The 27,646-nt window shown below is 46.8% G+C and overlaps 1 protein-coding gene across 1 annotated transcript in view; it reads left to right on the top strand.

Moving 5' to 3' along the window:
* Positions 1–27,646, top strand: part of LOC149356844 (hemicentin-1-like) — a 172,266-nt gene that overhangs the window by 127,100 nt on the left and 17,520 nt on the right. The window contains exon 15 of the mRNA XM_089576441.1: positions 24,158–24,439. Coding sequence (XP_089432567.1) covers positions 24,158–24,439 — 282 coding nt within the window. The remainder of the gene's footprint in view (positions 1–24,157; positions 24,440–27,646) is intronic.

Here is a 27,646-nt window from a genome sequence, read left to right on the forward strand (position 1 = left end):
TTCATTTGAATAATAATACCGTGTTAACACAACAAAGTGAAATAGTTCACGAATTTGAAGGATGCCTAACTCATCGTATCTCTCTTTCATGTCAACCGAGTGTAGTTTTGTGCCGTACGATATAGTGTTGATGATTCTTTTTAGGATAACATTTAATGCTTCTTTCTTGTATTCGGAGCAGTTACCGTATAGAGTAATGCCGTACTTTAAAACAGGTTCTACTAATGCTGTATAGATCAGTCGCCTAAGATAGAGCGGAGCTTTACCACGAAGGTGATACATCATAGCCGCAATGGCCCTTATCTTTCGAGAGAGGTAGACGATGTGGTCGCTTCATGTAAGGTGTTGGTCAAAGTGGATGCCCAGATACAGAACTGTTCGGTCTATTTGCATAGCTTTACAATTACACTGGTAACAATGGGATGTATGAAGATACAATGGTTGGTTGAAAGCAACAATTTTGTCAGGGTTTTTAAAGCATGTCAGTTTTGTTTTGTTCACGTTTAAAAAAATGAAATTTTGCGAGAACCAGTCAACGACTTCACTTATATCTGTTTGAAATCACTCCACGCCTGTACGATAATCAGTAGCTTCAAGCGCTAGCGCTGTGTCTTCAGCGTATTGAAAAACGTTGGACTTAAGCTGTAACAAACCCAAATCGGATACATATATGTTAAAAAGTAGAGGGCCAAGTGTACTTCCTTGAGGTACACCGAATTTAACATTTTTTAAATCTCCGTGCGTATTATCAAGCATCACACACTGCAATCTACCTGTAAAATAATTGACAAAAAACTTGTTAAAATGACCGCGGAACCCAAGTGAGCTTAATTTTTCGAGTAGTAGTGTATGGTCTATTGTGTCAAATGCCTTAGTTAAGTCCACAAATAATGCTAACACGATGTGATTATTATCTAGTGCATTGTAAACATAGTCAGAAAATTCTTCAAGAAGTGTAGTCGTACTTCTATTGGTTTGGATTATTGGGGTTTAACGTCCCAAAGCGACTGAGGCTATGAGAGACGCCGTAGTAAAGGGCTCCGGAAATTTCGGCCACCTGGGGTTCATTAACGTGCACTGACATCGCACAGCACACGGGCCTCTAGAATTTCGCCTTCAAGAAATTCAGCCGCCGCGGCCGGGATCGAACCCGCGTCTTTCGGGTCAGCCGCCGAGCGCCGTAACCACTGAGCCACCGCGGCGGGGCCGTACTTCTATTCCTTGTGAAGCCAAACTGCGCATCATTGTTCAAAGAGTATTTTTCATAGAGTGATTCCATAATATATGCAACATGCTTTTCCATAATATGTGCTATTGATGACAGTATTGCGATCGGCCTATAATTTGTAAAATCACCTTTCTTCCCGTGTTTGTAGATTGGTCTGACAATATATATATTAAGTTCTTCGGGAAGATCACCAGTTTCGAATATACCATTCAATATGTTCATAAGCACTTCTTTCAAAGCGTCAAAGTTTCTGCAAAGATCTCTCAGACGAATGCCATCATACCCAGGTGGCTTGAACTGCTTCATTCTGCACATAATGCTCAATAGCTCGTGCAATGATATCAGTGGCAGATATGCAGTATGCACACATGTCCGCTTCGGTCGATGTGGTACAGGCCTACTGACAGCTATATTCCGCAACTTTTCGGTTGTGTGTATAAACACGTCATTAAATTTATCACACAGCACTTTCACGTTCTCTTTTGGAAAATTATTTTTTACTGCTTCATCAGCGGAAGCCTTTTTCTGTCTACCCATCAGTTCATTAGCAATTTGCCACGTTTTTTTTTCGTCATGTTTGTTCAGTGAAAACTGTTGTGCGTAAAAGGATCTTTTCGCCAGTCGCATTTTCGCCGTTACCTGATTCCGCAGTGCGCGATATTCATCTCTTCGAGCTTTATCTTCAGGTTGCTTCCTACATTTTTGCCAGGCTTTATCTTTCGCACAGCACAACTCTGCTATCTCATGAGTTATCCACTTCTGATCTGGTCTTCTTATTTTGATGTTAACAGATTTAGTTGACTGTGCATAGACGTTGTGATAGATTTCAATAGTTATGCTATATAAGCTGACATGATCTAAGTCTAAAAAGGAACTCCAGTCAACATTGCGAATTAATTGGTCTACTTTTCTGTTATCTAGAACAGAACCTGTAATAATACGTCCATCAGTTGTATGATCCTCAGACAGAATTGCAACCGTCACAAAGTAATGATCAGCTAGTTTTTGCTTGATAACTCCCGAAACATACTGCTGGTTTTGCAAACGAATAATTATGTGGTCAATGCATGACTTGGTAATATTATCACCTAAGTATTCCTCTCTCGTGCATTCATTAATTACATTCACAAGACCAAATTCTGCCAGCAAATTGAGGTAATCTGCTGTGATACCTTTTGTCTCTTTCATAATGTCTATGTTTAGATCCCCTGCAATGATGAAGTTCTTCTCATTCATATATTTATAAAAGTATGCAGCTCATCTAGAAATGCACTGGCATTCAGATTTGGTGGCCTGTATATTGCACATAAAGGGTAATCTGTATTTCCTTTGGAAATAGAGAGAGTGACCGCCTCTGCGTGAATAAAGCTGACGTCAATTCTATTCGTCATCCACTCATTTTTTATGAACAGCATAACACCGCCTCCTTTACGGTTTTCATGGCACAATGCGTACTGAGTGTACCCTGCAAATGTAAATGCACATTTTCTCGACACATCTATATTCACCTCTGTGAGAATAATAACATCAAATGGAACCGCAACAGTCTTTAAAATCAATCCTAATTCATCCCAGTATTTGTTCAAACTTCTGATGTTGACGTGCAGCAAACCGTGTTTATAGTTCAAATCTGCATCTCTTTGTGCAGTTTCACCATGAACGTTCCACTCGCTAAATGAGTCAAAGGACGCCATTACGCTAGTTTCTCAAGATCCCTAGCAGAGGTGATACTAATTATCGATGCACCTTCACTTTTTCGGACAAGAATTTTGCCTTTGCTCACCCAGACGAATTTGAACCCTCGATCTTTCGCAAGCTTCTTTCAATCAGCAAGCAGCATTTTTTGAGCTCTGGTCAGGTTCGCATTTATGTAGATTTTTTCTGTTTCCAGCGCGCGCTTTTTCGCCAGCCACATGTCCCGTGTGGCTTGGTCCACGAAGCGAACAATAATCGGAGCAATCTTATCTTTTTGTGCCTTGAGTCGATGCAGCCCTTCCATTTTCTGTCGCTCCGGTGTCTGTACATTCAACTTTTCACTGAGGTCAGTCAAAACTTGGTAAAGGTCCTGATTAGGGGCTTCAGCTGTCCCATGTATTTCTACATTTCTGCGCCTTGTGTACTGCTCTGCGCTTTCAACACAATCTTTTAGCCTGGCAATCTCAGTGTCCTTTTCAGCCAATTTTTCATTCAGTTCTTCAGTTGTTTTCTTTAGTTCAGTTATCTCGTTTTCATGACTGGTAATCTTTGACAAGAGTTCGTCGTATTTGGAAGCAAGCATTTCCATTGCTTTTTCTACTGCCTGTGTAGTAGCACTCTGTTTGTCTACCTTGTTTCCAAGCGTTTTTAGTCGGCTCAAACTTTTTGTAAGCTTCTGGCTGAAGCCTTCAGAGTGTTCATAGCGGTTGTCTTGGGAGACGGGGGCCTACTACTCTGCATTGGCTCATCATTTTCGCTGCTTGATGTATCATCATCAGTACTTTCTGTTTCCCTGCTGCCAACACACTTCCAGGCCGATAATTCGCCTGAACCTATGTTCTTAAGAGCTGTTTTATTTGTACCTGAGCATTTTATGTGGAAAGACTTTTCACAGTTACTGCATGTTAAAAACGTAGTTTTCTTGCCAAAACCCTTCGAACAAGACAAACACTGCTGAAGAGCCATTGGTGAGTACAAAGAAGGTCACAAAAAAGGTGCATTCCAGTGGAATGTACAAGAAAAAAACAAAAAGAAAACAAAGTGTCGCTTACCTAAGAGCAACAGGACAAGAATTATCACAACATTCGATGCTCCACCGGACTGCGGAGGGTCGCCTTTCGCTGCTTCCTTTTGTAGTGCTTAAATCCCATGGTCCATGACGTCAGTTTCCTGTAAGCGGTGACGGCGAAGTTATCTGCCGTTGCTTTGGTGCTTCTATCTTCATTCCACGCTCCCGTCATGCAGCAGGATCATCTGGCCAGTAAGGGACACATCGGCGCCTAAGAGCAACAGGACAAGAATTAGCACAACATTCCATGCTCAACCGGACTGCGGAGGGTCGCCTTTCGCTGCTTCCTTTTCTAGTGCTTAAATCCCGTGGGCCATGACGTCAGTTTCCTGTAAGCGGTGACGGCGAAGTTATCTGCCGATGCTTTGGTGCTTCTATCTTCATTCCACGCTCCCGTCATGCAGCAGGATCATCTGGCCAGTAAGGGACACATCGGCGCCTAAGAGCAACAGGACAAGAATTAGCACAACATTCCATGCTCCACCGGACTGCGGAGGGTCGCCTTTCGCTGCTTCCTTTTGTAGTGCTTAAATCCCGTGGTCCATGACGTCAGTTTCCTGTAGGCGGTGACGGCGAAGTTATCTGTCGATGCTTTGGTGCTTCTATCTTCATTCCACGCTCCCGTCATGCAGCAGGATCATCTGGCCAGTAGGGGACACATCGGCGCCTAAGAGCAACAGGACAAGAATTAGCACAACATTCCATGCTCCACCGGACTGCGGAGGGTCGCCTTTCGCTGCTTCCTTTTGTAGTGCTTAAATCCCGTGGTCCATGACGTCAGTTTCCTGTAGGCGGTGACGGCGAAGTTATCTGTCGATGCTTTGGTGCTTCTATCTTCATTCCACGCTCCCGTCATGCAGCAGGATCATCTGGCCAGTAAGGGACACATCGGCGCCTAAGAGCAACAGGACAAGAATTAGCACAACATTCCATGCTCCACCGGACTGCGGAGGGTCGCCTTTCGCTGCTTCCTTTTGTAGTGCTTAAATCCCGTGGTCCATGACGTCAGTTTCCTGTAAGCGGTGACGGCGAAGTTATCTGCCGATGCTTTGGTGCTTCTATCTTCATTCCACGCTCCCGTCATGCAGCAGGATCATCTGGCCAGTAAGGGACACATCGGCGCCTAAGAGCAACAGGACAAGAATTAGCACAACATTCCATGCTCTACCGGACTGCCGTATAATGCATGCAAACGTCAGTTTCTTCTCAAAAGCCACCAGCGTGGCGCACGAGCTGCGTGCAGAGCAGCCGCCGAACGGCGGTTGTTGCAGACGCGCCGATATTGACCTCGTGACCTCGATATCTTCGTTTCGACCGAGAATTTTTCAGCGGAGAAATATTTCGACGGAGAAATGTTCCCTTGTGCGGTTCACACGCAAAACAATGTCGCGTTATCCCATATGGGTCGGTAGGAAAGCCGTTCCCTATGAGGGAAGCCATCGCTTCCTTGGAGTAGTCATCGACATTAGTTTCACGTGGAGACCCCATCTCAACAACTTAAGAGACTGATAGCGATTGTCGATGTCCTCTCCTTCCTCGGGGGAACGTCCCGGGGTGCATCAGTGCGCTCGATGCAACAAGTGTGCTCTTCACTATACCTGGGCTACCCATTGTAGAATACAATACAATACAATAAGATACCATACAATTTATTCACAACTTTTCATACACAGGAGTTTCCTGGTCAGTCTAAGCACATAGTGCTTATTCGCTGACCTGGCAGTCCGTGGATACATCATCAGTTAAACCGGAAAGTTACGTAATGCAACGATCATATAACAGGACTCTGTCCTGTCCGTATAAAAAGAAAACATTGGCAGTGGTTTAGCTCTGGTTAAACCTGGAGGATTGCGAAAGCAACGAGGAGAGAGAGAGAGAGAGGCGATGAAGAGCGCGCGGCAGCGGCGGCGGCCCCGGCACGCTTGCTATGCGCCGCTACTGCGCATGCGCAACTGGCGAGCGCGGCGGAGGCACCTCTGAGTCACCCGCGCAGCGACGGCGGCGGCGCGCAGCTGTGCGACGTGTGACGTCACTGCTCCTGGCGCATGCACAGTATAGCCTTTCGTCCGCTCCGCTAAATGGCTCGGTGACTCGCCTAGTGTTGCTTCCGCGACAAAAAACAAGATCAAGAAGGAAAAGGCCCGGAATAGTTGATAAGCACAGAAAACAAGCAAATACATATGAGGTATGCAAGCACTGAAAAAAAACACACATGCACAAAACAGTTAAAACCTACAAAGCCACATAGAATGTAGGCCTCCCATTGTTGCATGCACCACTTCCTAATATTTTTCATCGTTGTTTTCATTTTTTTGCAATATTGCATAGATAGTCATTAAGCTCATTTAATACCGCAGGAGCACAATATCGCATAGTTTTTTTCCGATAGTTTGTGAAACTTTTGGTTTAATGTATCTGTTATCTTGAGAGTGACTTCTTTGCGTACAGGTAATCTGAAATCACTCGAGAAATAGTGTCTCGTAACCACAGAAAACCGAAACACATCTCGCACCATGAGCATAGCTAGTATGGAGTACTTTTCTTTATTAGAGGCCGTGTGTAAGTCTGTACCATAAATATTCTTTTTTGTGGGCGTATTAATCGTTTGCGTTTTGTATTCTGAGCATGTGCAATATAAGCTTATTCCATAGCGTAAAACGGACTCCACTAATGCTTTAAATATTGTCACTCTTAAATTAAGAGGGCATTTCCCTTGCAGGTTGTAAACTAAAGCCGCCGTATTTCGTATCCTTTTGCTCAAGTTCGCGATCTCCACATGCTTATTGGATATTAAGCGCAAATCCTTCAAGAGGCCTAAATATTTTACCGCGGATTCAGTTTTTTGCGCCACACATTTACAACTACAACAAGTAGATGTGTGCCAGTATATATAACGACTGAGGATAACACGCCTATGTGGATTTCTGAAACATAAAAATTTTGCCTTTTGAGGGTTGAAAAAAATACAATTTTTTCTAAACAAGAACGTGATTTTATGTATATCGTCTTTTAAAAGTATGCATCCTCTCTCAAAAATAACTGTATCAAAAATTATCGCTGTATCATCGGCGTGCTGACAGGTATTTGAGCTCAGGGGTGAACTACCCAGGTCAGTATTGTAAAGTTAGAAAGTATTGGTCCTAAACTACTGCCTTGTGGTACACCCTATTTTGTTATTTTATAGTTACTGAATTTATCGACAGTCTTTCATTTTTCATTCCTTTGACAATTCGCGATTGTTTAATTTTTAAGAGAATATCACCGCTGCTATAAAATAATGGTCTCCTAATTTAAGAAAGATCAAGCCTGACCTATATGATTGTTTTGCCAGTCTATGCACAAAATGGTCAATGCATAATGTCATGATTTTCTGTCCCAAGTACTCTTCCCTGGCGTAGGCATTTCAGACATTTATAAGTCCATATTCCGCCAATAAATTAAGGTAATCAGCTACTGCTCTTCTAGATTCTTGTAGAGGATCAATATTGAGGTCCCCAACCAATGCAAGCCGTTGTTGATTGATATATTGTTGAAGAAAAGAGTCAAATTCTTTCATAAGCATATGATTTTTGTCGGGTGGTCTGTATAGGAAAAAGAGCGTGCATGTAACTGCTCTTTTGTTAATAGATAGCGCCATAACTTCTGCGTGGTCAAAGTTCTCATGAATCTTAGAACACTTCCATGTGTCTTTCACAAACATGAACACTCCTCCACCTTTTCTCTTTTTTCGACATACCACGAACGTTTGATAGCCAGCGGAGTCATAACAAGCCTGTCTTGTTATGTCCAGATTTATTTCTGTTAAAATGGTCACAATAGTGTCCTTCCTATCCGACAAGCAAACACATAGACGACCCCAATGCTTTCCTATGCTTCGTATGTTTATATGCAGCATGCTAATTTCTTGCCTTAGTCCATCTTCAGGGATCGCATTCTGCGCCTTTTTATCCCATACAGCGAATGATTCAACACAAGTCACTAAACTAACTTTAATCATGGTAGCTAATTCATTCTTCCTAGCGAAGATTTTGCCATTCCGCATCCGACAAACTTGTAGTGCTTCAAGCCTGCAATTCTTCGACATTGCCAAAATACCTTTTTCTGATGTCGGTGAAGTTTTTATGAAGGCCTTTTCACCCTTGAGGGTGTTTTTATTTTTATGTCCATACGTGTGGAGTGGATTAGACGGTGAACCTGACCATGATTCGTGGAATTTTTCTTTTCGTGTTTTCATTCTGTGGATTGCTTCAACTGACTGTTTTTCTGGAGCTTGTATTCAGAGCGTCCTACTTAAGTCAGTGAAAATTTCTTACAGATCTTATTTTGGGTTCTCTGGTATTCCATGTATTACATTGTTTTTACGCCTGGAGTACCGCTCGGCGTTATCTGCGCTTTCTGTTTCCTGCGCAATTGCCGCACCCTTTACAGACAGCTTTTTCGCCAGTTCTTCTGGCGCGTCGTTTAATTTTCCCATTTCCATTTACTAGTCTCGCGTGTTTTCCAGCAGTTCATCGCATTTCGACTAGCAATTACATTGATTTTTCAATCGCCTCTGTTGTTGTGCACTGATGATCTACTTTCCTCTCAAGGCCCTCACGGCACCCTAAAACTTTGGCGAGCATTAGATTCATAGACGCCATCTGCTTGCCTAGTTACTTCGATCCACCTGGGCTATTGTGTTCAGCAAGCTTATGGTCTTCGGTGCTTTCCCATATTCTGTAACGACAGAAATACACACATCCAGACTCTTCGAAGCGTCGTAATCAATGAGCAGCGCACCAAAAAAAAAAAACGCAGACAGAAAGAAGGGACAAGCATTTGTCCCTTCTTTCTTTCGATTTTTTCCTTCTGCCACGCTCCTTTATTATGGCAAACCAATTAGCCGAGTCTTCCGCTTCACTCTTCAAAGTGTGCAAGCGCAATCTCTGCGCATCTGCCTTGGATTGCCTAAGAAATTTAAGGAGACACTTAAGCTCCGCCTTAAGGGTATGACGTAATAGCGCTAACGGCTTAAACTCCATATATGCGGAAGGTCATTCTCAGAGATACTTTACATTCATAGATCCCTAGGAGTCCTCATATCCCTCTTGGCGCATTGGTGCAGCGCTTAAGCGAGGAGCCACTGTCAGATGGCAGCTGCTCCCAGCGGTGGGCCTTGTGCGGCCCAAGTTGCTCTTCCCGAGTGACCAATCAGCTTAACTGCCGCCTGCCACTATCCGATGAGGAAGTTGTGAAGTGGTTACAAGGCCACGTGCCCTCAGCGGCCCACCAGCCTCCTAGGTTGCTTTCCGGGTACCACCTGCCAGAGACATCCCCGTGATTTTCCGCTCACAACTTCGACACCAGATTTCCTTGTGAACGGGGCCCTTAGCGCTGTTGCATTAATATGCTTCTACAGCAGTAATTGTTGTCCTCGCGCGGCAACAGCCAGTTGCTACATACATTGCTGTTGACAAAATGAGAGCTGATATTCGACACCTCACACGGTCCTCTCTCATCTTCTTGCAACTCTTCCGGTAATTAGGCCACGTGCTGCTTTCGCCAAAGTCATTGGTGCTGGTCGCGCCTATCGTTTCTCGCAATTAAGCCTCGCCTCAAGACCGTGCTCACCTCAATGGAGTCTACGTATATCACGAGTGCACCTCTCTTTTCCTGGAATTACGAAGAAAGTTTTTGTATGATTGGCAGCTCTCACATAGATCACGTTAGAACATGGGCATATTAACAACAATCACCGCATACATGCCTGCACAGATGTCACAGTTAACACAGCCAGTTCTGCGCGATCTGTGGAGATGCCGGCAAGGTCCATCCTGGTGAAGGTGAAGACCGCGCTTCCTCAAATGGTGCGATGCTGCCCTTCAGGTCGCAGTTCATCATCAAGAACCTCCGCATGAATCGTCAGTTTTCGTTGATTGCAAAACAGCACTTCAAAGCCTGCAATCCGCCCTACGCCGCGGATCGCATCGAAAACTCCTGACAGGGATTCCCTATGTGTAGCAATGCTCGATATCGAAAGGTAATGATATCATTTTTCAATGGCTGCCAGCACACTGCGGTATCAAAGGAGACCACCATGTGTACCAGGCTGCCCGATCTGCCCACAGCGACGGACATCAAGTCAGTATTTCCGTGTCAAAAGTTGACGCAGCGCGTGGGCTTCGCACGTTGGCGCTGGAACTCACACTTTCTGCGTGGAACTCGGGCGAGTTTTTCAACCGTCACCTCAGAGCATAGGGCCCTGGACTGTGCCTTTGTCTCCCATCAATATACCGCGTTGTCATAAAACATTTCCTTGCCGTTTAGGGCTCGGGGTTGCTTTTCCAAAGCAATGCACATTCCGGACCGGGATGGCCGACAGCTCTGCATGTGAAAGGTATGGCTGCGAGGAGACAATCGTGCATCTGTTTTGTAAGTAGCCTGCGTTCGCTACCGAAAGACATATGCAGCGTTGTGCTTTGGACCGCCCCTATCCCTGCCTTTTAACGTAGAATAAGACACTCGGACCGTGGCCCTAGCAGTCGACTGCCCTCAAGGGCTACAAGTTACTGTTTTGCTACCTGAGAGCGACTGGTTTGAGTGACAACTGTAACGGTACTCCCCGCACCCTTTTTCCTCCCTTTTATTCTCTTCATCCCTCTTCCTAATGCAGGGTAGCCAACCGGAAATCCCTTCTTGTTAATACCCTTGCCCTGCCTCTTCCTCTTTAACTTTCTCTCTGCCGAGCATTCTGAACGAAGCTTGGCAGTATGCGCTCACAGTAATGACGCTTTGAAAGACAGACACCCGGACGCAGTGTAGTTTGTGCAGCTTGTTCGCGTTTCGGACGACGCATGTTGGCTGCATTCTTTTCCAGCGAAAGTTTTTACTAGCCTAGCGGCACCGATTTCCCTGTGTGTGCACGAATGGCCTTGAACCGGAGGAGAGGATCTGTGTAAGTAGCCACGAGACGTACCACGTAAATCGCAGCAGCTGCAGCCGCGCGCTCCTCCGTCATCGTGGCCGCTGCGTGCTGCGTATTATTAGGATCGGGTGAGCGTGGTCGGGCCGGAGAAGGGACGAGTAAGGACGGGAGACGGGGTTATGAGTAGAAAACAAGGAAAAGGAGAGAACTTTATACAGGCTATTTACATTATTTACAAAAAGGGTAAACTGAGAATGAATTTCAGTGAAAGAGAACGTCTTCAGGAGTCAACAGGAGTGCCCTGGAGTCCTCAAAACAACACCCGTTAAATAACGCACCGATTCCCCAGATCCCTGCCTGGGGAAATAGTTCGAAGAATTACGTGTCCAATCAGACGGACCGTTGTGGATACTGTTGATACCGCCCACGGCAGGGCGGCGCTGGGCCGTGGGGCTCTCCCGCAGCTCGGTTGATGGGAGAGGGTAGAGGCTCAGTAATTAAACACTGCTGTCTTTCACTCAGCACACCACCACTCTGTTCGTTGACCCGAGGGTCGACTCGGCCACGGAACGCCGCCATCGTCGCCGCATCTTCGGCCTGCCTTCGGCGGTCTTTGACCTTCGCCGCTGCCACCATGGCCCCACGGTCCTGGAAGGTCGCTGCCTTAATCCACTTAGGCAGGAGGGGAGCGCGAGCTGCCTTAATCCACACAGGCAGAAGGGGGGGGGGGCATCCCAAACCCAACAGCACCCCCGCCACCAGACAATGCGTCCGGAAGATGAGCCGCTCCTACGCAGCTCGGCTGACAGGACGTGCAAGAGGGGGCTCTCGTTCCACTCTTCTCCAGGCCTCTCTTCATCGGCTGTCGATGTCCCGCTCTCGGAATTTCTCTGGAAGGCGAGCCAAACGGAACCACAAACGCCAAGCCACACACAGCAAAAGCAAGTGCCGTCTGCTGCCCACTCGCCCCGCCAGACCAAAACCAAAGAAAACGGATTACTCAGACTTCCCTCTAAGTACTCTAAGTAAAAATTAAAATGAAACAAAATTTTCCTGAACGAACACGAAGTGCGTAGCCGATGCACGGTTCAGGTGTTCGGACCTATTCGGAGTGTTGTCATAATGCATGCCACTTCAAGAAACAGAGGGAAAATTAGAATGGGTCTAGAATCGGTCGGACTGGTAGAAACGATTCACGGATATTACCCGGGCAGGGAGGAATCAACCGAGAGATAAGACAGAGGCTTTAATTTTGCCCCAAGCTACTTGGTATTCTTAAGTACGACAATTGCCCATGTCGTCTTCCTTTCGTTGTGCATGGCAGCAGACACGACATAAATGTGCGAAACTTGCACAACAAACCTCGCAGAAGAAACAGTCTGCGCAACTTCACACGGCTACACAAAGTAGTACCTCTAAGAGCTCACACGAGCTATGTACGCTACAATGTCCAAGAGAGGCTTCGCTCGCGCCTCTGCGTCAGCGGACACTAGCGTGTAACAAATATTGTAGGTAACCCTACTTGCAGAACCGCAGAACAAACACTGTCGAAGCAATTACGTTCTGCAAAACTCAATTCGGCTTAAAAGGTAGCCTCTCTGGGAGCTCGTGCCATCTGCCTAAGCTACAATGGCCAAGAATGGCCTCGTTCGTGCCTGAGTGTCAGCGGGCACTAGCACGCAATAATCGGAGCAGTTTAAGCTCACGTGCCAAACCACGAAACCGACCCAACAAAATTACAGCTCGAAGTAATCTCGCAGCACCCACGCGAGGGACTGCGCCACATTCGCCCATTAGTTACTTCGATAGACACCCTTTTACCCTTTTATTGGTCCTCTCAAAAAAGAGGTAAAAAACATAAAAGAAAGAGAGAGGATGCCTGGACCAGCAATGCTTTGCCAGGCTTAACGCCAATTCAAAATAAATGAAAAATAACTAAATGTTCCAAACAAGAAAAAAAAAATTAAGCAAAAAACAGAGCATTAAAAAAACTCATAAGAAAAGAAAACAAAAGTCTCGTCATAATACGTTAGACGCAGGCAGATAGCCAAAGCACGGCGTGCAGTCCGCCAAATAAATAATAATAATAAAAAAAGAAAACCCAAGTCACTGCAAAGTCATTTTCACTGTAACAGTCAAAAGCACTGAGCGCCGGCCACAAAATAAAAATCAGAAAAATAAAAACATAATCAAGAGAAAAGAAAAAAAAACGAAGTCACAGTAACTCAGTCAAGGACACAGTCACAGTCACGCAGTCAAAACAGAGTCGCAGTCACACAGTCAAGGACATAGTCACAGTCACAGTCACGCCACGACAAAGCCCCCTATGCTCAATAAAGGAGCACGGGGCGCTCCGCTGTGCAAAGCTTGGGGAAGAGAGATTAGAGGAAAGAGAGAAATCAGCGTGAATAATTTGGAATTGTACTACTTACGAGGTGAACCATTTGAAGGAGAAGAGCACAAGCAGCAGGGTTTCGGAGAAGGGAGGGGTAAACAGATGGTGTGATGTCCGATGAGCAAAGAGATTTTAAACGAGAAACTAAAGAAGCAGTAACGGAACAGTCCCGGAAGTAATGACGGATATTTTCACATAACAATCCACAGGAACAAGTTGAAGACGGAGACAGGCCAAATCTTTTAAAATAGAACGGAAATCTACCATGCCCATGATGCCCAGTAAGTAACGTTATTAGAGGATTCCTGGGTAGACGAATAAGGGGAATGTTAAGTGTATCAGGGATCCAGTTGAATAGTTCAGTGCCACCATTATTCTCGCGCCAAAAAATGCTCCATAAAAGAAGTGAAGAATGATGCAAACGGGAACGAACGCAACGGCGTGAAAGGGTAGAAATATATAAACTTCCAAACTGGCCGGCACTACCAGCAGCTTGGTCGGCTAACTCGTTTCCAAAGATTCCGGAATGACCCCGGATATGAAATAAAAGAAATGGGGCTAAAGAAGACAAACGATAGAGATCTTTCTTAATTGCAATAATAGTCGGATTGTAGGAACTAACCCTAACTTCGGTGTACATCCGGGCCTCAGCGGGCGCTCTCACAAATTCGCAGCGCAGCTAAACTTATATACAAGTGCCTGCTGCTCGGCCATTCGCATCAAATCTCAACGAAGTGATGCCGTCAAAGAACAAATATCGACACAAGATAATCGCGGATGCGACCAAACCTCACAAATGAAATCTTTCGCGCTACAAAGAACTGCGCATTACAAAGGTTACACAAAAAATAAGCGTCTTCAAGGTTACATCACTACAAGGAAAGTTAACGAAAAGTACAAAATCCACTCAGGCACAAAAGCTCAAAACTTGGTTTGCGTTCATTTTTCTTTTTTTTTACAGTTGAGTAAATGGACACAGGGAAAAAGCAAACAGTAAATACAGAAAGTGCTTAGTGCTGAAATGCACCTGGAAACCGTCATGTGACTCAAGAAATCCACTGCTTCCTGTTCTTCAGCCGCGCTCTGCGCGGTCGCGGTCGGACGGAGGGGCTACCACATGAGGTTTCCAAAAACTCGCGGGGCTGATTAGTTTCGCCTGTGCTAGAAGGGCTCTTCCCCTTCTCTTGGTTCCCTGCATGCTCCGTCCCCCTCCGACTCGCGTGCGCTCTGCGGCGCCCTTTAGTGTGGCGACCTTGTACCCATCTCCTTAGCACGCCGCCCGCGTCGCATGCCTCATAGTGCCTGCTGCGGTCCCACATTGGAGCCGGTGGCTTACGCCCTACATAGGCATGCTTAGTTAGCTTGGCTTTGATGCGGTGCCTATGAACCCTTGAGCGCCGCGGTTGCAATTTTGCGAAGTTACGGGGTTGGGCGGTCCTCAAACTCGCGGGCTGTATGACCCGTGCCGTTTTCATTTCCGCGCACCGTTCACATTGCTTTTCTTTGCGCGCCGCCGCTTCTTGGGAACTGTCCTAGTGGGTCTGGATCCGTTACGCGCGTCTCGAGTAATCGCGGTGCCGTCATAAGTTACGCTGCCGGCCCTTGCCTCAGTCGACTCATCAATTCCCGAAGGCCCGAAGTGTTCGCGATTTTTCTTGCTCAGCGAAGCCATTTTCACTTTTCTCGTAGCGCTAGGCCACGGCCTCTCCGAAAAATCCACCGCTCCTGTGATTTCATTCGAGGGTAACTCGTTTTCGGGTGTCCGGTCTCGAGCGGCCGTCGTTCCCTCATCATTGCGCTGATCTTTGCTTTGATGCAGCGCTGATGCGCATTCCTCGCTAGCAATCAAACTTTCAGCTGTCGCTTTCACCGCGCGACTGCTTTCTGGAGGACTACATTTCGGCGCCATGCCTACACCTATCTGCGTTGCAAGGGCAGTCTGTGCGGCCTCGCACTTTTCAGCCAACGCTGTGCTAGGGCTTGGAGCGCCAGAGTCGCTGTCAGGTGACTCACAGTCACGCTCTGTGCCGCAGGTTATCGCCTCAATTTCCTGCCTGCTACTGTTCGCTGGCTGCCCGAGCGGAGGACATTCTTTAGTTTTGTCATTGCGCTGACTCGAAACCTCACTGCAGACTTTCTGGAGCGGAACTTCTGCTTTATCTGTCAAAGCGCTATCTATCTCGGGGCTAGAACTGGCTTTGTCACTGCTCTTCTGAGCAACTATTTTGTGCGTAGCGAACCAAGCGGGGTTCGTTGGCTGGTCGCTGACGCACTGATGGGAGCTTTGTCCACTGCCATCGCTTCGACCTTTGAAGTCGACTTCTACCTTTATGCCGAAGAAGCGAAAGAGGGCGCTTTTCGCAATTTCATAATTGTCAACCTCCTCGTCGGACAGGCGCGCCAATACAACGCCGACGTCACCAGGGAGGATGGCCACCAACATCATAGACCATTCGCCCTGTTCTAGCTCCTCCTCTCTACAGATCCTTTCAAAGTTTTCCAGGAAAGCTCTGAAGCTCTCGCCTCTTCTGAAAGCCCTCAAACGATTTCGAGCCCTTCGCCATTTGAGAAGCTGAATCTTACGCATGAGCTCCTGCTGCTCTCGCTCACGTAGTGCTTCGAGCTCAGCGCGTCTCTTACGACGCTGCTCCTGCCACTCTCTTTCTTGCTCCTCTCGGAGCCTTCGTCTTTCCTGCTGCTGAAGCAGTTCCCTCTTCTCTTTCTCCTCGCGGAGTTCTCGCTTTTCCTGCTCCTTTCGCTTCTCTTTCTCCTGGAGAAGCCTCCGCGTTTCTTTCTCCGCTTTCCGTTCGACAATCGTCTCCCACGTCTCGTCTGCCTCCTCGACTGTCACCTCCTCCGCCCGTATCACATCCAAAATCGCCTCTCTCGTTTTAGAGGGGTCTACTGATATCCCCAATTCTTCCAAAATTTCAAGGAGGTCCTCTACCTTGAACTTCTCCATCGCGGAACGCACCTCGTGCCGCTGATCCCCGCTAAAACCCAAGCCTTAGCTTGAGGCGAACAAAACACAAAACTGCCAAATTTTCATTCCCCAGAAATCCAAAATCCCACTACTAACATCTGCCTGTGCTAGTGCGGTCTGGCGAAACGAATGGCAAACATCGGGCACTCACCCTGCCGAGATACAGCTGACGCCGTCAGTCCCGTAGCTGCCCGGGTCCGTTGGAGCCGGTGACATGACGCGTCCATTTCTCGGTCTTCGGAAGCGTAGCTGATGCAGTCAATCACGCAGCTTCCGGGGTCCTTTGGAGCCGGTGACCTGACTCGTCCAGCCTTTCTCTGTCTTCGGAAGCGTAGCTGATGCCGTCAATCACGTAGCTGCCGGGGTCCGTTGGAGCCGGTGACTTGACATGGACATCTCATCGAGCGATCGAGTTGTTGGGTGCAGATTCTATCTCACCTCTGGCAACCAGTTATTAGGATCGGGTGAGCGTGGTCGGGCCGGAGAATGGACGAGGAAGGACGGGAGACGGGGTTACGAGTAGAAAACAAGGAAAAGGAGAGAACTTTATACAGGCTATTTACATTATTTACAAAAAGGGTAAACTGAGAATGAATCTCAGTGAAAGAGAACGTCTTCAGGAGTCAACAGGAGTGCCCTGGAGTCCTCAAAACAACACCCGTTAAATAACGCACGGATTCCCCAGATCCCTGTCTGGGTAAATAGTTCGAAGAATGACGTGTCCAATCAGACGGACCGTTGTGGATACTGTTGATACCGCCCACGGCAGGGCGGCGCTGGGCCGTGGGGCTCTCCCGCAGCTCGGTTGATGGGAGAGGGTAGAGTCTCAGTAATTAAACACTGCTGTCTTTCACTCAGCACACCACCACTCTGTTCGTTGACCCAAGGGTCGACTCGGCCACGGAACGCCGCCATCGTCGCCGCATCTTCGGCCTTCGGCGGTCTTTGACCTTCGCCGCTACCACCATGGTCCCACGGTCCTGGAAGGTCGCTGCCTTAATCCACTTAGGCAGGAGGGGAGCGCGAGCTGACTTAATCCACACAGGCAGAGGGGGGGGGGGGGGGGGGGCATCCCAAACCAACAGTATCCAGTGTCCCGCTGTACACGAAGCAAGTCATCCGGAGCCGAAGTCCTCGAGAGTGGGTACTTGTAGACGTCGGTCTGAGTCTGATCATCCGGTCGACATTGCCAACTGTGCGAGGGATTTAGCAATCGATAGGGAGCGTAAACGCGCTAAACGGGCAGGCGAAACCGATGAAAAGCGGGAGCTTCGAAAGCAAGGGAAAGGCGCCTAACTGGTTCCCTGGCACAGTGGACACCTAAGTCGCGCTTTAAGCTCCGTGGCGGTAGTGACCGATGTGCTCTGCATGCTTTGGCATTGACAACGTTGTGGTAGGAAGGATGCCCGGAAGCTATAGGCCGTCGGTTCTCATTGTGTTCAATGGCGCTGGCGGTGACAACGTTCTAGACTCCAATGATTTTGAGGAAAGGAAGGGCGCATAACTTGTTCCCTTGGACAGTGGACGCCTCAATTGCGCTTCGAGGTACGGGGCGGTGGTGAGAGAGATGTGGGCTGCATGCGTTAGTGCTGAGAACGTTGTGGCAGACACGCGGCACTGCAGCAATAGGCCGCGGCTTGATTCCACACTGGTTATCAGCATCTGATTCCCTTGTTTATGTAAGGCTGATTTTCTCGTGCTTCAACTTGCATCCAGTAGCTCTAAACTGGATCCAAGGTTAAACAGCCAGCCGTCGTCAGTTTCCCTTTCCAACTCTTATGGATCCTGCTTATTCCTGCAATCTTCAACATACCCCAAGGCCTTCGGCGTCACCTTTTTTATTGCCCACGTTATGACCTTCCCTTCAGTGTTTTGTCACATGCCTCCACTTACAGCTATATGGGGTCTGCCATCTTACGATCAATACCAGCATTTCAGTTCTCCAAACAAACATTTTGCATGCTCTAGAATGGCCTGTTTGCTAACGTTGCTGAGAATGCACTAATATTTTTTCTATTGCCAGAATTCCATTTTGCCAACTTATAAGGCCTTCCGAGAAAGGTATATTCGCTGTATACTCGTTCAAATACTCTTGTAATAATTTTTATACACCCGTCCACAACCTAAGAAATTTACACCTTAGTATCGCTGTCTTCCATGTTACCTGCGTTGAAATCCCCTATGTGGCATCAGCTTCGGTATGCTATGGCACCCGGCACAAATCTAACTTAACTAGAATCCTGGAATGAGTTCAGACCTGAGCTGCTTGTTTTATTCTCTCAGACCATTGTTGATGCTCCACTGTCACAGCACTTGAGGTTAATTTCAAATTTTTTCATGTTGCGCAGAACCTGCAGTTTTTTTTTTACTCTTTACCGTCACATAACCAACTAATCTCTTCGGACTCACGGTTCCTTCTGCACTAGCCGCACAAGCACTGTTGCGCACCAGTTAGCTCGTAACACTGCATTTCAAAATTCATTTTTACTTCTGCCACGCAAGGCTGCAATGGCCTTCCACCTCGCAGGGCTTGCTAACCTCTTGTCCTTTGAGCTGGTCACTGCAGAAATCCATGCAGTAGATGATGATGTTCATCCGTTTATGTAGGTAAATCCCTCAAGGCGAAGATTTGTAATAAGGGAGTGAATAGTAATTAGCATCCACCGAAATGCAGCCATAAGGCTACACAGAAAATCTTCAAAGCTTCCCTTTGTTCCAACGTTCTGATGCCTGTCGATGCCTCAGGTAATTTCTTTGAAGCCATACTGGCAGTGGAATAGGTGTATTTTGCGGAATATGTTGATAGTCAGCAGCTAATAGCACACTCTAAGATTAAACAAATATGAACTGATTTGGTTTGGTTTATGGGGTTTTGCGCACTTCCACATACATTTGCGCACTTCCACAACGCAGGCCCCATCGCATCGGTCATTCTCTTCAAGTTTTGCGTCCACGTGGCCGTACCACTGTTTTTGCCAACTCATTTTTTTCTCGTGCAGCAGCTGACTGGAACAGCCTTCCCCATAATATTGCTGCCATAACATGTTCATCATCATTTTCAAGCACTGTTGATTCCTGCATGTTGTAAACCCCACCCCTTATGTAACACCCTGGAAAAGGGTCTTTAAGGAAAATAAAGTGATGTGATGTGATGTGATGGGGTTTAACGTCCCAAAGCGACTAAGGCTATGAGAGACGCCGTAGTGGAGGGCTCCGGAAATTCCGACCACCTGGGGTTCTTTAACCTGCACTGACACCGCACAGTACACGGGCTTCTAGAATTTCTCCTCCAAAGAAATTCAACCGCCGCGACCGGGATCGAACCCGCGTCTTTTGGGTCAGCAGCCGAGCACCATAACCAGTGAGCCACCGCGGCGGCAAAACTGTGAACTGGCATGAACATCAATTAAAAGTTAGCAATGCTCACTTGTGCTTGCTGGATTGTGAACTGGTCTCCTTTATATTCAGTCATTCTAAATTTTACTGCTGAGTGAAAACCACTATTTAACGTTTCTTTAAAGCTGTATCAGAAAAAAAATATGCATATATGCTTGTCACATACTTAAAAGGTTTAATTTTAATTTCATTTTATTGTGGGACATCATAGCTCTCATAGTGGGAAATCAATCTTACAAATTTTGCTTGAGATGTTAGGGTTTTCTCGAGGTAACCAGATAATATGCCCATTTTCTCCTGTTTCCCTGACTATGCGAGGTATTCTTTCTCAGCCTAAGCCAGGAGCCGTTGACATGTAAACCCTCCAAATTGGTTCTTGCATTTCCTCTATCTGTAATCCAGTTTACTGGCTCGCACATCTCAATGTATTTATATTATTGAGAATGGAATGTATAGACTTTTATACAATACAAAGGCATCTACTTTGTTTTGCATTCACAGCGACATTTGAGAATACCTTGGAGTTGCACGGATATATGCCAGCTTGATTTTTACATGGCAACTGCAATATGAGCTCAGGAAGGAATGCTGTCACTGTGAAGAACAAAGCCGCGCACTTTATCCCAGTGATGCATGTCTAAGCTCTTTTGCAGGCACACAGTGCTATTTCTATTTGGACTTTAATAATAACCTGAAAAACACGAAAAGAAAAAAACACTATTGTTGCATTGTCATTGTTCTGTGAAATGCAGAACTGCTTTAATTACAACTGATTTTACCTGTTCCAAACAGTTTGAACCCTCATAATTTCTCATGTGGACTAGCATTTCTGTTTGATAGCGGTGGTTTTGTGAACAGTGAATGTTTAATGCATACACAATTCAGGCACACACACACACACACACGTTATATATTGAATAGATAAGCATGTATTTTGCAGTAACAGTTAGTATGGAGCCAGGGAGAAGGCCGTTTACATATTGCAGCGACAACTATTGTGGATATGCTTGGGGAAGGCTGCAAGTGTAATTATTTTTTTCTCTGTATGGAATGCAGTGCCCTATTTTGAATAACTGGCTAAAAATGCCAAGTATGTAGTCTTCACTATTTAAAAATGTGTTTATCCTGGTTGTAATTACGGACGGTTGTTAGCAGCCTGTGCTGCAGCTTGGCACGATCGAGAAGTCGCAGTAAGAATCGCGTCGTCGTTCTGAAAGCGTCGGGGCAGCGTAACTTTCAGAAGGGGCAGCATTCGGTTATTTTGGGGCAGAAATCATAGACTGTTGTGAGAACATGGAGTACGCGAATGCGATGTGACAAGTTTTTCAGTCTCTTGGGTACAAACGGCCCAAATACGGATCTTTTCCCATGGCATCGCTTCAGATCGCACTCGCCGTCGATATTGCAAAGTTTTGTCGCGAATTGGTTCGCGGCCGTCAGGGTCGGCTGAACCGAGATCCGTGCCATTACATCTGACCATAATTTTACCTTCGGCGAAAATCCCGCAGCAAAAGATCCTTACCGCAACGGATATACTTCGAATACGCCGCAATTAATACGAGTAATTTCTACCGCATGATATTTGCGTGTTTCGCTACGAACATATGCCTGTACCGCCACACGCGATTAGACCGGAGGCACTTCCGGAAGCGCCAATCCGAAAGCTCGAACCACCCGGCTCGCCCGCAAGCAGCAAAGTGATCGTACAACACGCTTCAGCTCCACGTCCACATGCAGGCTGAAAACGTGCGAACCGCACGCTTGCAGAATGCGCACAAAAAACGTTCGTAGGAAGGCCTTAACACAAACGACCTAATCCTACCCCAACAGATTACAGATGCACAAAACCTGTTTCCTTTGGCATTGTACATTATTCGATCAAGACGGGTCTTGGAAAGAAACTGAACAACCATGATTGGTAGTCCTTTGTCCGGATTCCCTGAAAAGCATGTATGTCTTACAGATGAAGCTCTTCTTTCAGGAATGTGGCAATCTTTCGAATCATGTAGGGTAAAGACGCATCCGGAGATTCAAGTGCGATTTAAAAGTTAGTGTTCGTGGAAAACCTGCAGTAGTATTTATGACTTTTGAAGAAGCTGGTGTTGGTTGTTTTTGTTCTGCTGGCAACGATTTTATTATGCCTGCTGCAGTGTATTGTAACCCCACCTGTCCTTTTTTTCTGCAAAATAAGTTGTTTATTTTAATATCCTATGTGCTTTAGAAATTATATTGCAGACATTTTATTCCTCAGCGTGTTGCTGTGTGCCCTCCGCATCTTAGTGCACACGAAGCCCTCACAAGAAAGTCCTACAGATCACGATAGAGTTCCGCGGTGCTGCGTTGACTCGGTTAGCATCGATCCGAGGGCCTTCGCATTGACCGTGTGACAGGGGTATCCTTCTTTATTTTTAAGGTGCGGAAAACAAGATAAAATGAAAAGGTAGAGAAATTTCAGGGGGGGGGGGGGGGGGGCCTTTGTAGACCTAAAGTACGGTGAGGCGAAAGTCTTGAGCGCGGTGTTGCTGCTTGTGTCACTGATGTGTTTTTAAGACGTTAAGCTTTCCCTTAGCCTCTAGGAGTGAAACGCGACAGCGTCTTGCAACGCTGCCAGGGAGTCCACAGAACGCCATCGCCCGTTCGGTTCTATGCCTTGCTTGTCGGTAAATTGGTTTTTAAGGAAAGGAAATGTATCTGTTTCGCATACCTCATTGGACACCTTAAAGGTGCACTGAAGAGGAATCTGAACTTGTCTTTTTGCCGCGGGAACTCAATCTACACGTTCCCAGCATTCTTGGAAACTGCGACTTATTGCCCTGTGCGGCCGATTTCCCTAATTAAATCGAATTAACGGCCGGCTCCCGCCCTTTTTTTTGAATTCTGCCTCGTACGGTGGGCGGATTCGACCAACGCGTGGAGTGCCTTTCACCCAGTCCCGTGGCGGCTTGCCGCTCTGCCATCGGCGGAGTAATACGTAGTAGTCCGTAGTAGCAAATAGTCCGCGCGTATTTTTATTTCTGCGGGCTTATTTTGCAGTTATATTATCTGCGAATGAAACTATTTATTCATGGAAACCTAACAAACAAAATAAAGCGAAAGCAAAGCCTCCACGGAGCTGGCTGAAAGGAACTTCACGCGTTGGTCGACTCCGCCCATCGTACGAGGCAGAATTCAAAAAAAAGGGCGGGAGCTGGACGTTAATTCGATTTAATTAGGGAAATCGGCCATACAGGGCAATAAGTTGCAGTTTCTAAGAATGCTAGGAACGTGTAGATCGAGTTCCCGCGGCAAAAAGACGAGTTCAGAATCCTCTTCAGTGCACCTTTAACCTCTCCATAAAGGGAAGGGTGGAAGATTGGAGGTAACGAAGAACGAAGACACCGTATTTACTAGGCGCGCCTTTGTTCATTCCAAACCATCGAGCTGGCATGGCGGCGTGGTAGCGTGCTCGTCTCGCACTCCGGAGACCGGGGTTCGATTCCTGAAAGCGACAAATTTTCTACTCGGTTTTATTTAATTACCTTCCCTGATTAGAAAGGTTAATTAGGTTAATTGGGTGATTAAGCAATTAACTAAACTAATTCCCACTTACTTGGACCATCACCATCCCTTTAATTGGTTGCATGGTTGCTAGCCAAAGTACAATTGGCCCCGTTTGAAATTCGCGAACTGTGACGTCACGACCGTTTTGACAAATTGAAAAGCGTGACATTTATGTCGACAACTCCTGCTTACAACGATGAGGCATTAAAGGCTTCCGCCTTAATAGGACGAAGCGCTTCGGAGGCGCTTCACCCTGTTGTCTACCTTCGTATTTTATCCCGTTTTTCGAGCCTTACAAATCAAGAATAAACCGAAAACAAGTCCAGCAGCAATTTCTCTTAATGAGAAAGGTATAAATTCGAAAACTGAAATATCTTATCTGTTTGCTTTCTACTGTATGTAAGAAATAGTGGGTCCCGAACAAAGTAAGCCCAAGCAGGAGAAGGGGGGAGGGATTCACATTCGCGCTGTTTTCAATGCCGTGAACCTATTGCAAGCTGCTAGCAATATTATTTTTCTCCAATTTCTTGTGGTTAGAACTTTCATTTAGAAGAGTCCAAGAAAAATCTTAATATTGTCAAAATTCCTCTCCGTGCAGCGCCTCACACTTTCGCGACTTCGCGTTCGCCAGGCATCTCTCACTGTGGCCACACAGTCCACTAAATGGAACCCATAGGTCACGCGCTGGAGCTGACTGCTTTGACCGGAGTTGTCCTTTAAGGCTTCTTTTTTAGGACCGGAACATTTGACGTACTGAGACAGGTAACCTAAGAGAGAGCATGAGAGGGCATGCTGCCCTCACGGCGCTCTACAGAACAGCTCTGCGCGGAGGAATGCGCTTTCTCCTTACCAGAGAAGGACGGGCGCGTGTTCTTGGAGGAACGAGAGAGAAGCACGGAATGAGTACACGTTTCTCAGCCGTGGCTGTTGGCTTCGACGCGGCGCAGTGCCCCCCAGTTTCAACGAGACGGACAACAGCGTGGAGGTGACGGTCCTCGAGGGCGAAGAGGCCCGGCTGGCGTGCCCCGCCACCGGCGTGCCCGACCCGCGGCGGCTCTGGTACCGGGAAGGGCGGCGGCGCGTCTACCCGGGCCCCTCGACGCAGCTGTCGGACGACGGCCGCGTGCTGACTCTGTCCCCGGCGCGGCTGCACGACGCTGGTGGCTTCACTTGCGTGGCGCTCAGCGAAGCCGGCACCGCCGAGCTCAACATCACGCTCACAGTCTACGGTGAGCCCCGATTCCGAGCACATCTCGATCGCGGTCAGACTGAGAGAAGCGACAAAAGAAATTCACACACGATGACTGTGACTCATGCGAGAGCGTATACGTTAAGCATTGGTGTTCCCCTCGGTTGGAGCAGCAGCTGACGGGTTCAGACCGTACGCGCAGGTGGCGTGATCCTGTCCATCAATCACTGCGTCCAGGGTTGCCAGGTCCTAAACTCGAAAAAGCCGGAAAAATCACAAAAGTAGCCAAAAAGTAGCCATCGTGCTGTCGAAGTGTCAAAAGTAGGCAAAAATAGCGCCAAGGTTGAAGACAAGTGTCCCCAGAAGCATAAACGTCGCGAGAAATTTATAATTCTTGTAGGACGCAGGGTAGCAGTGAATGCGAATAACTTTTAAGTATAAAAGCATGACTAATAAAATGAAATACATGAACATCATAGGACAGAAGCACGAAACGGGCGAAGAATTTTTGGAGGGAGAGAAAGTGTGGAAAAAGTAATCAGAAGACTTCTTCCTTCTAGAGGAGAAATCCATGGTGCTCCTAAGTGAAAGCCGTAACAATGTTAATTTCCATATACACATGGCATGCGTTGCATTATTTTTTGCACGAAATCTCTTCACTGCTCTGAAACCGAGGTATGATTTGATGCGACTGTTTCTTTTTCCGTTTCTGTCCTGTGATCTTTTTCGACTTTTCTATTTCCAAAACAGACTGATTGCCACGTGCAGTTCATATCTACTGAAGGCACAAAAAGCACAGCATTATTCAAATTTTTTCAGCTCACATGGGTTGTTATTCAGCCATATACTGGGGCACTTATGGCTCCCCTGATATCACTGTACGATACGAAGAGCCTTCGTCTTCACCTTTCAAAACTTTCTGGTCTTTAAGGGTGCCAGTTCCCCACTAATCGGCTGATGAGAAACCACGGGGCCTGAAAAATTTTAATCACGACTGTAATTGTCAGCTTCATACCACTGGCTGTCGGGCTGGCATGTGTGGCCGATCAACGCAGTTCCAACCAGTAGTCAACTGAGGAAACAAGCTATGTCAGGTAATTAGCAAGTCATTTCCCCATTTAGCTGAGGGGCATTAAGTTAATGGAGATGGCGCATTTCTTACTGCTGGTTCTACAGAAAACTACGTATCAGTATTGCATAGCGGAGGCGTAATTTTGAAGTCTCGTTTGGGAGAACAAGACCGGCTAGAATTAAGTGAAGACTGGAGCGAGAAGTATATTCCATAGGATATGATTACAGGTAAATTTTCAGCAAAAGGGCAGACAACGCAGAATAATTTAGACAATCCACGTACACGAGAGAAACACAAGGACAGGCGCAACGCTAACAACAACTTTATTCTTCGTAAACCAACGCATATATGTGCCTTTTGCCACACCTGCGCAAGCGGACAAAAAAAGCTCATGTGAGAATACAGGCAATGACGCGACCACAAAAACTTAAACTCGGTTGAGTACAGAGATATGGAAGTATCGCTGATGGAACCTTCAGAGTTTTTCTTAATATGAAATGCTTCGACAGCCAGCCGCACGTGTTCATGCGCTAAATGTCAGGAATAAAATTTACAAAGGTGCAAATCTTGTGGCGCACATTAATGACTGCCGCAATTGTGCACCGCGATTCGAAGGGACGACGATTCTGGGGAAAAGCAGAAATGAATACGCGCGGCTGGCTCTCTTTTTGGGCTCACGTCGTTGCCAGTATTCTCTCATGATGAGTTCACAGTATTCTCACATGAATGAGACATGGGGAAAAATGGGACATGTCTCCTCTAGCGACATCTAGCGTAAAATCTTTTAGATTAAGCAGGGTTCTTAAACCACCATTAGGTGCCGCTAAGTATCCACTAAATGCGTGTTAGAAACGGCGGGAATCTTGGTTTGCGCACTTCCGGAAAAAATTCGCGAACGACTTTCGTAGAGTGGTGGTCCCGTCAAAAAGGTGCGAAATTCTGACGTACCGTTTCTTTGGAACTGTGCAGCAGCGTAGCCGTGAACTACTGCGACAAGGTACGTATTTTTTTGTTACTGCAACTCCTTGGCTAGCTGTGGAAACACTTACAGTACCCTATCTAGCAATCTTCATGACCAAAAAATTGATTGAGTAGGAGCCTATGGTTGGGGCAAAACGCGACAGTTCGTCGCTCGGAAAAAGCAATTACAGGCTCTGCTTGCGCAGAGTGCATTCTTTAGCTCTGATTTTTTCTTTGTCTCGTTTCCTAGAATGGCCCGTACGTACAAACGAAAGACGACGAGGGCTGCATGGAGCGAGGCGAATATGAAGAAGGCTGTAGGAAGCGCACGCCAGCGAAAACATTCTACTCGCGCTGCAGCGAAAGCCTTCTCTGTGCTTAAGGATGCCCTTCAAAGGCGAGCAAAACGACTGGAGACGCAAGGTCCATTCGTGCTTTGCAAGAAGCAGCTTGGATCGAAAAGACTAATTCTTTCCTCGAAGCAAGAAGAGCTTGTGGAGCATATTTTGTGTATGGAGAAATCCCTCTTTGGACTGACGTGCAGGGATGTTCGGAAACTTGTTTACGACTTCTGTGAAGCAAATGAAACTCCTCATCCGTTTAACACAGACCGCAAGATTGCAGGCAAAGACAGGCTCTCCTCTTTCCTGAGGCGTAATGATGCGGTTTTATCGATTCGCAAACTAGAAGGACTTTCAATGCTCAGAGTCCAGGCACTGTCAAGGTCTAGAGTGGAGGAGTACTTTGACCATTTAGAAGCAATTATTTCTGAAGAACAGCTCAGGCCGCCTCAAATTATCAATGCGGACGAGACTGGTGTTCAAAATGCGCACACACCGTCGAAGATAATCGCAACTAAAGGGAAGAGGACGGTATCTTCCGTCACAAGCGAAGAAAGAGGACGGACGGTGACCGTGCTTTGCTGCGCCAATGCTATTGGCTTCATTCTTCCGCCTGTGATGGTGTTTGAGCGCAAGCACGTCAAACCATCACTCACTGCACAGCCCCCCCCCCCCCCCCCCCCCCCTGGAACAGTTCAGTGGGTTTCCAATAATGGCTGGGCAAACGAGACAATTTTCGTGCGATTTTTGCTGCACTTTGTCCAGATAGTCCGATGCACTCCTGACCACAAAGCATTGATTGTTTTGGATGGCCACAGTAGCCGCACCAATAACATTGAAACGAGATAATCGCAAGAGACAATCGGATAATTCT

The sequence above is a fragment of the Amblyomma mixtum genome, chromosome 3, assembly GCF_055824585.1.
Source record: "Amblyomma mixtum isolate Tamu chromosome 3, ASM5582458v1, whole genome shotgun sequence".
NCBI classification, from domain to species: Eukaryota; Metazoa; Arthropoda; class Arachnida; order Ixodida; family Ixodidae; genus Amblyomma; species Amblyomma mixtum.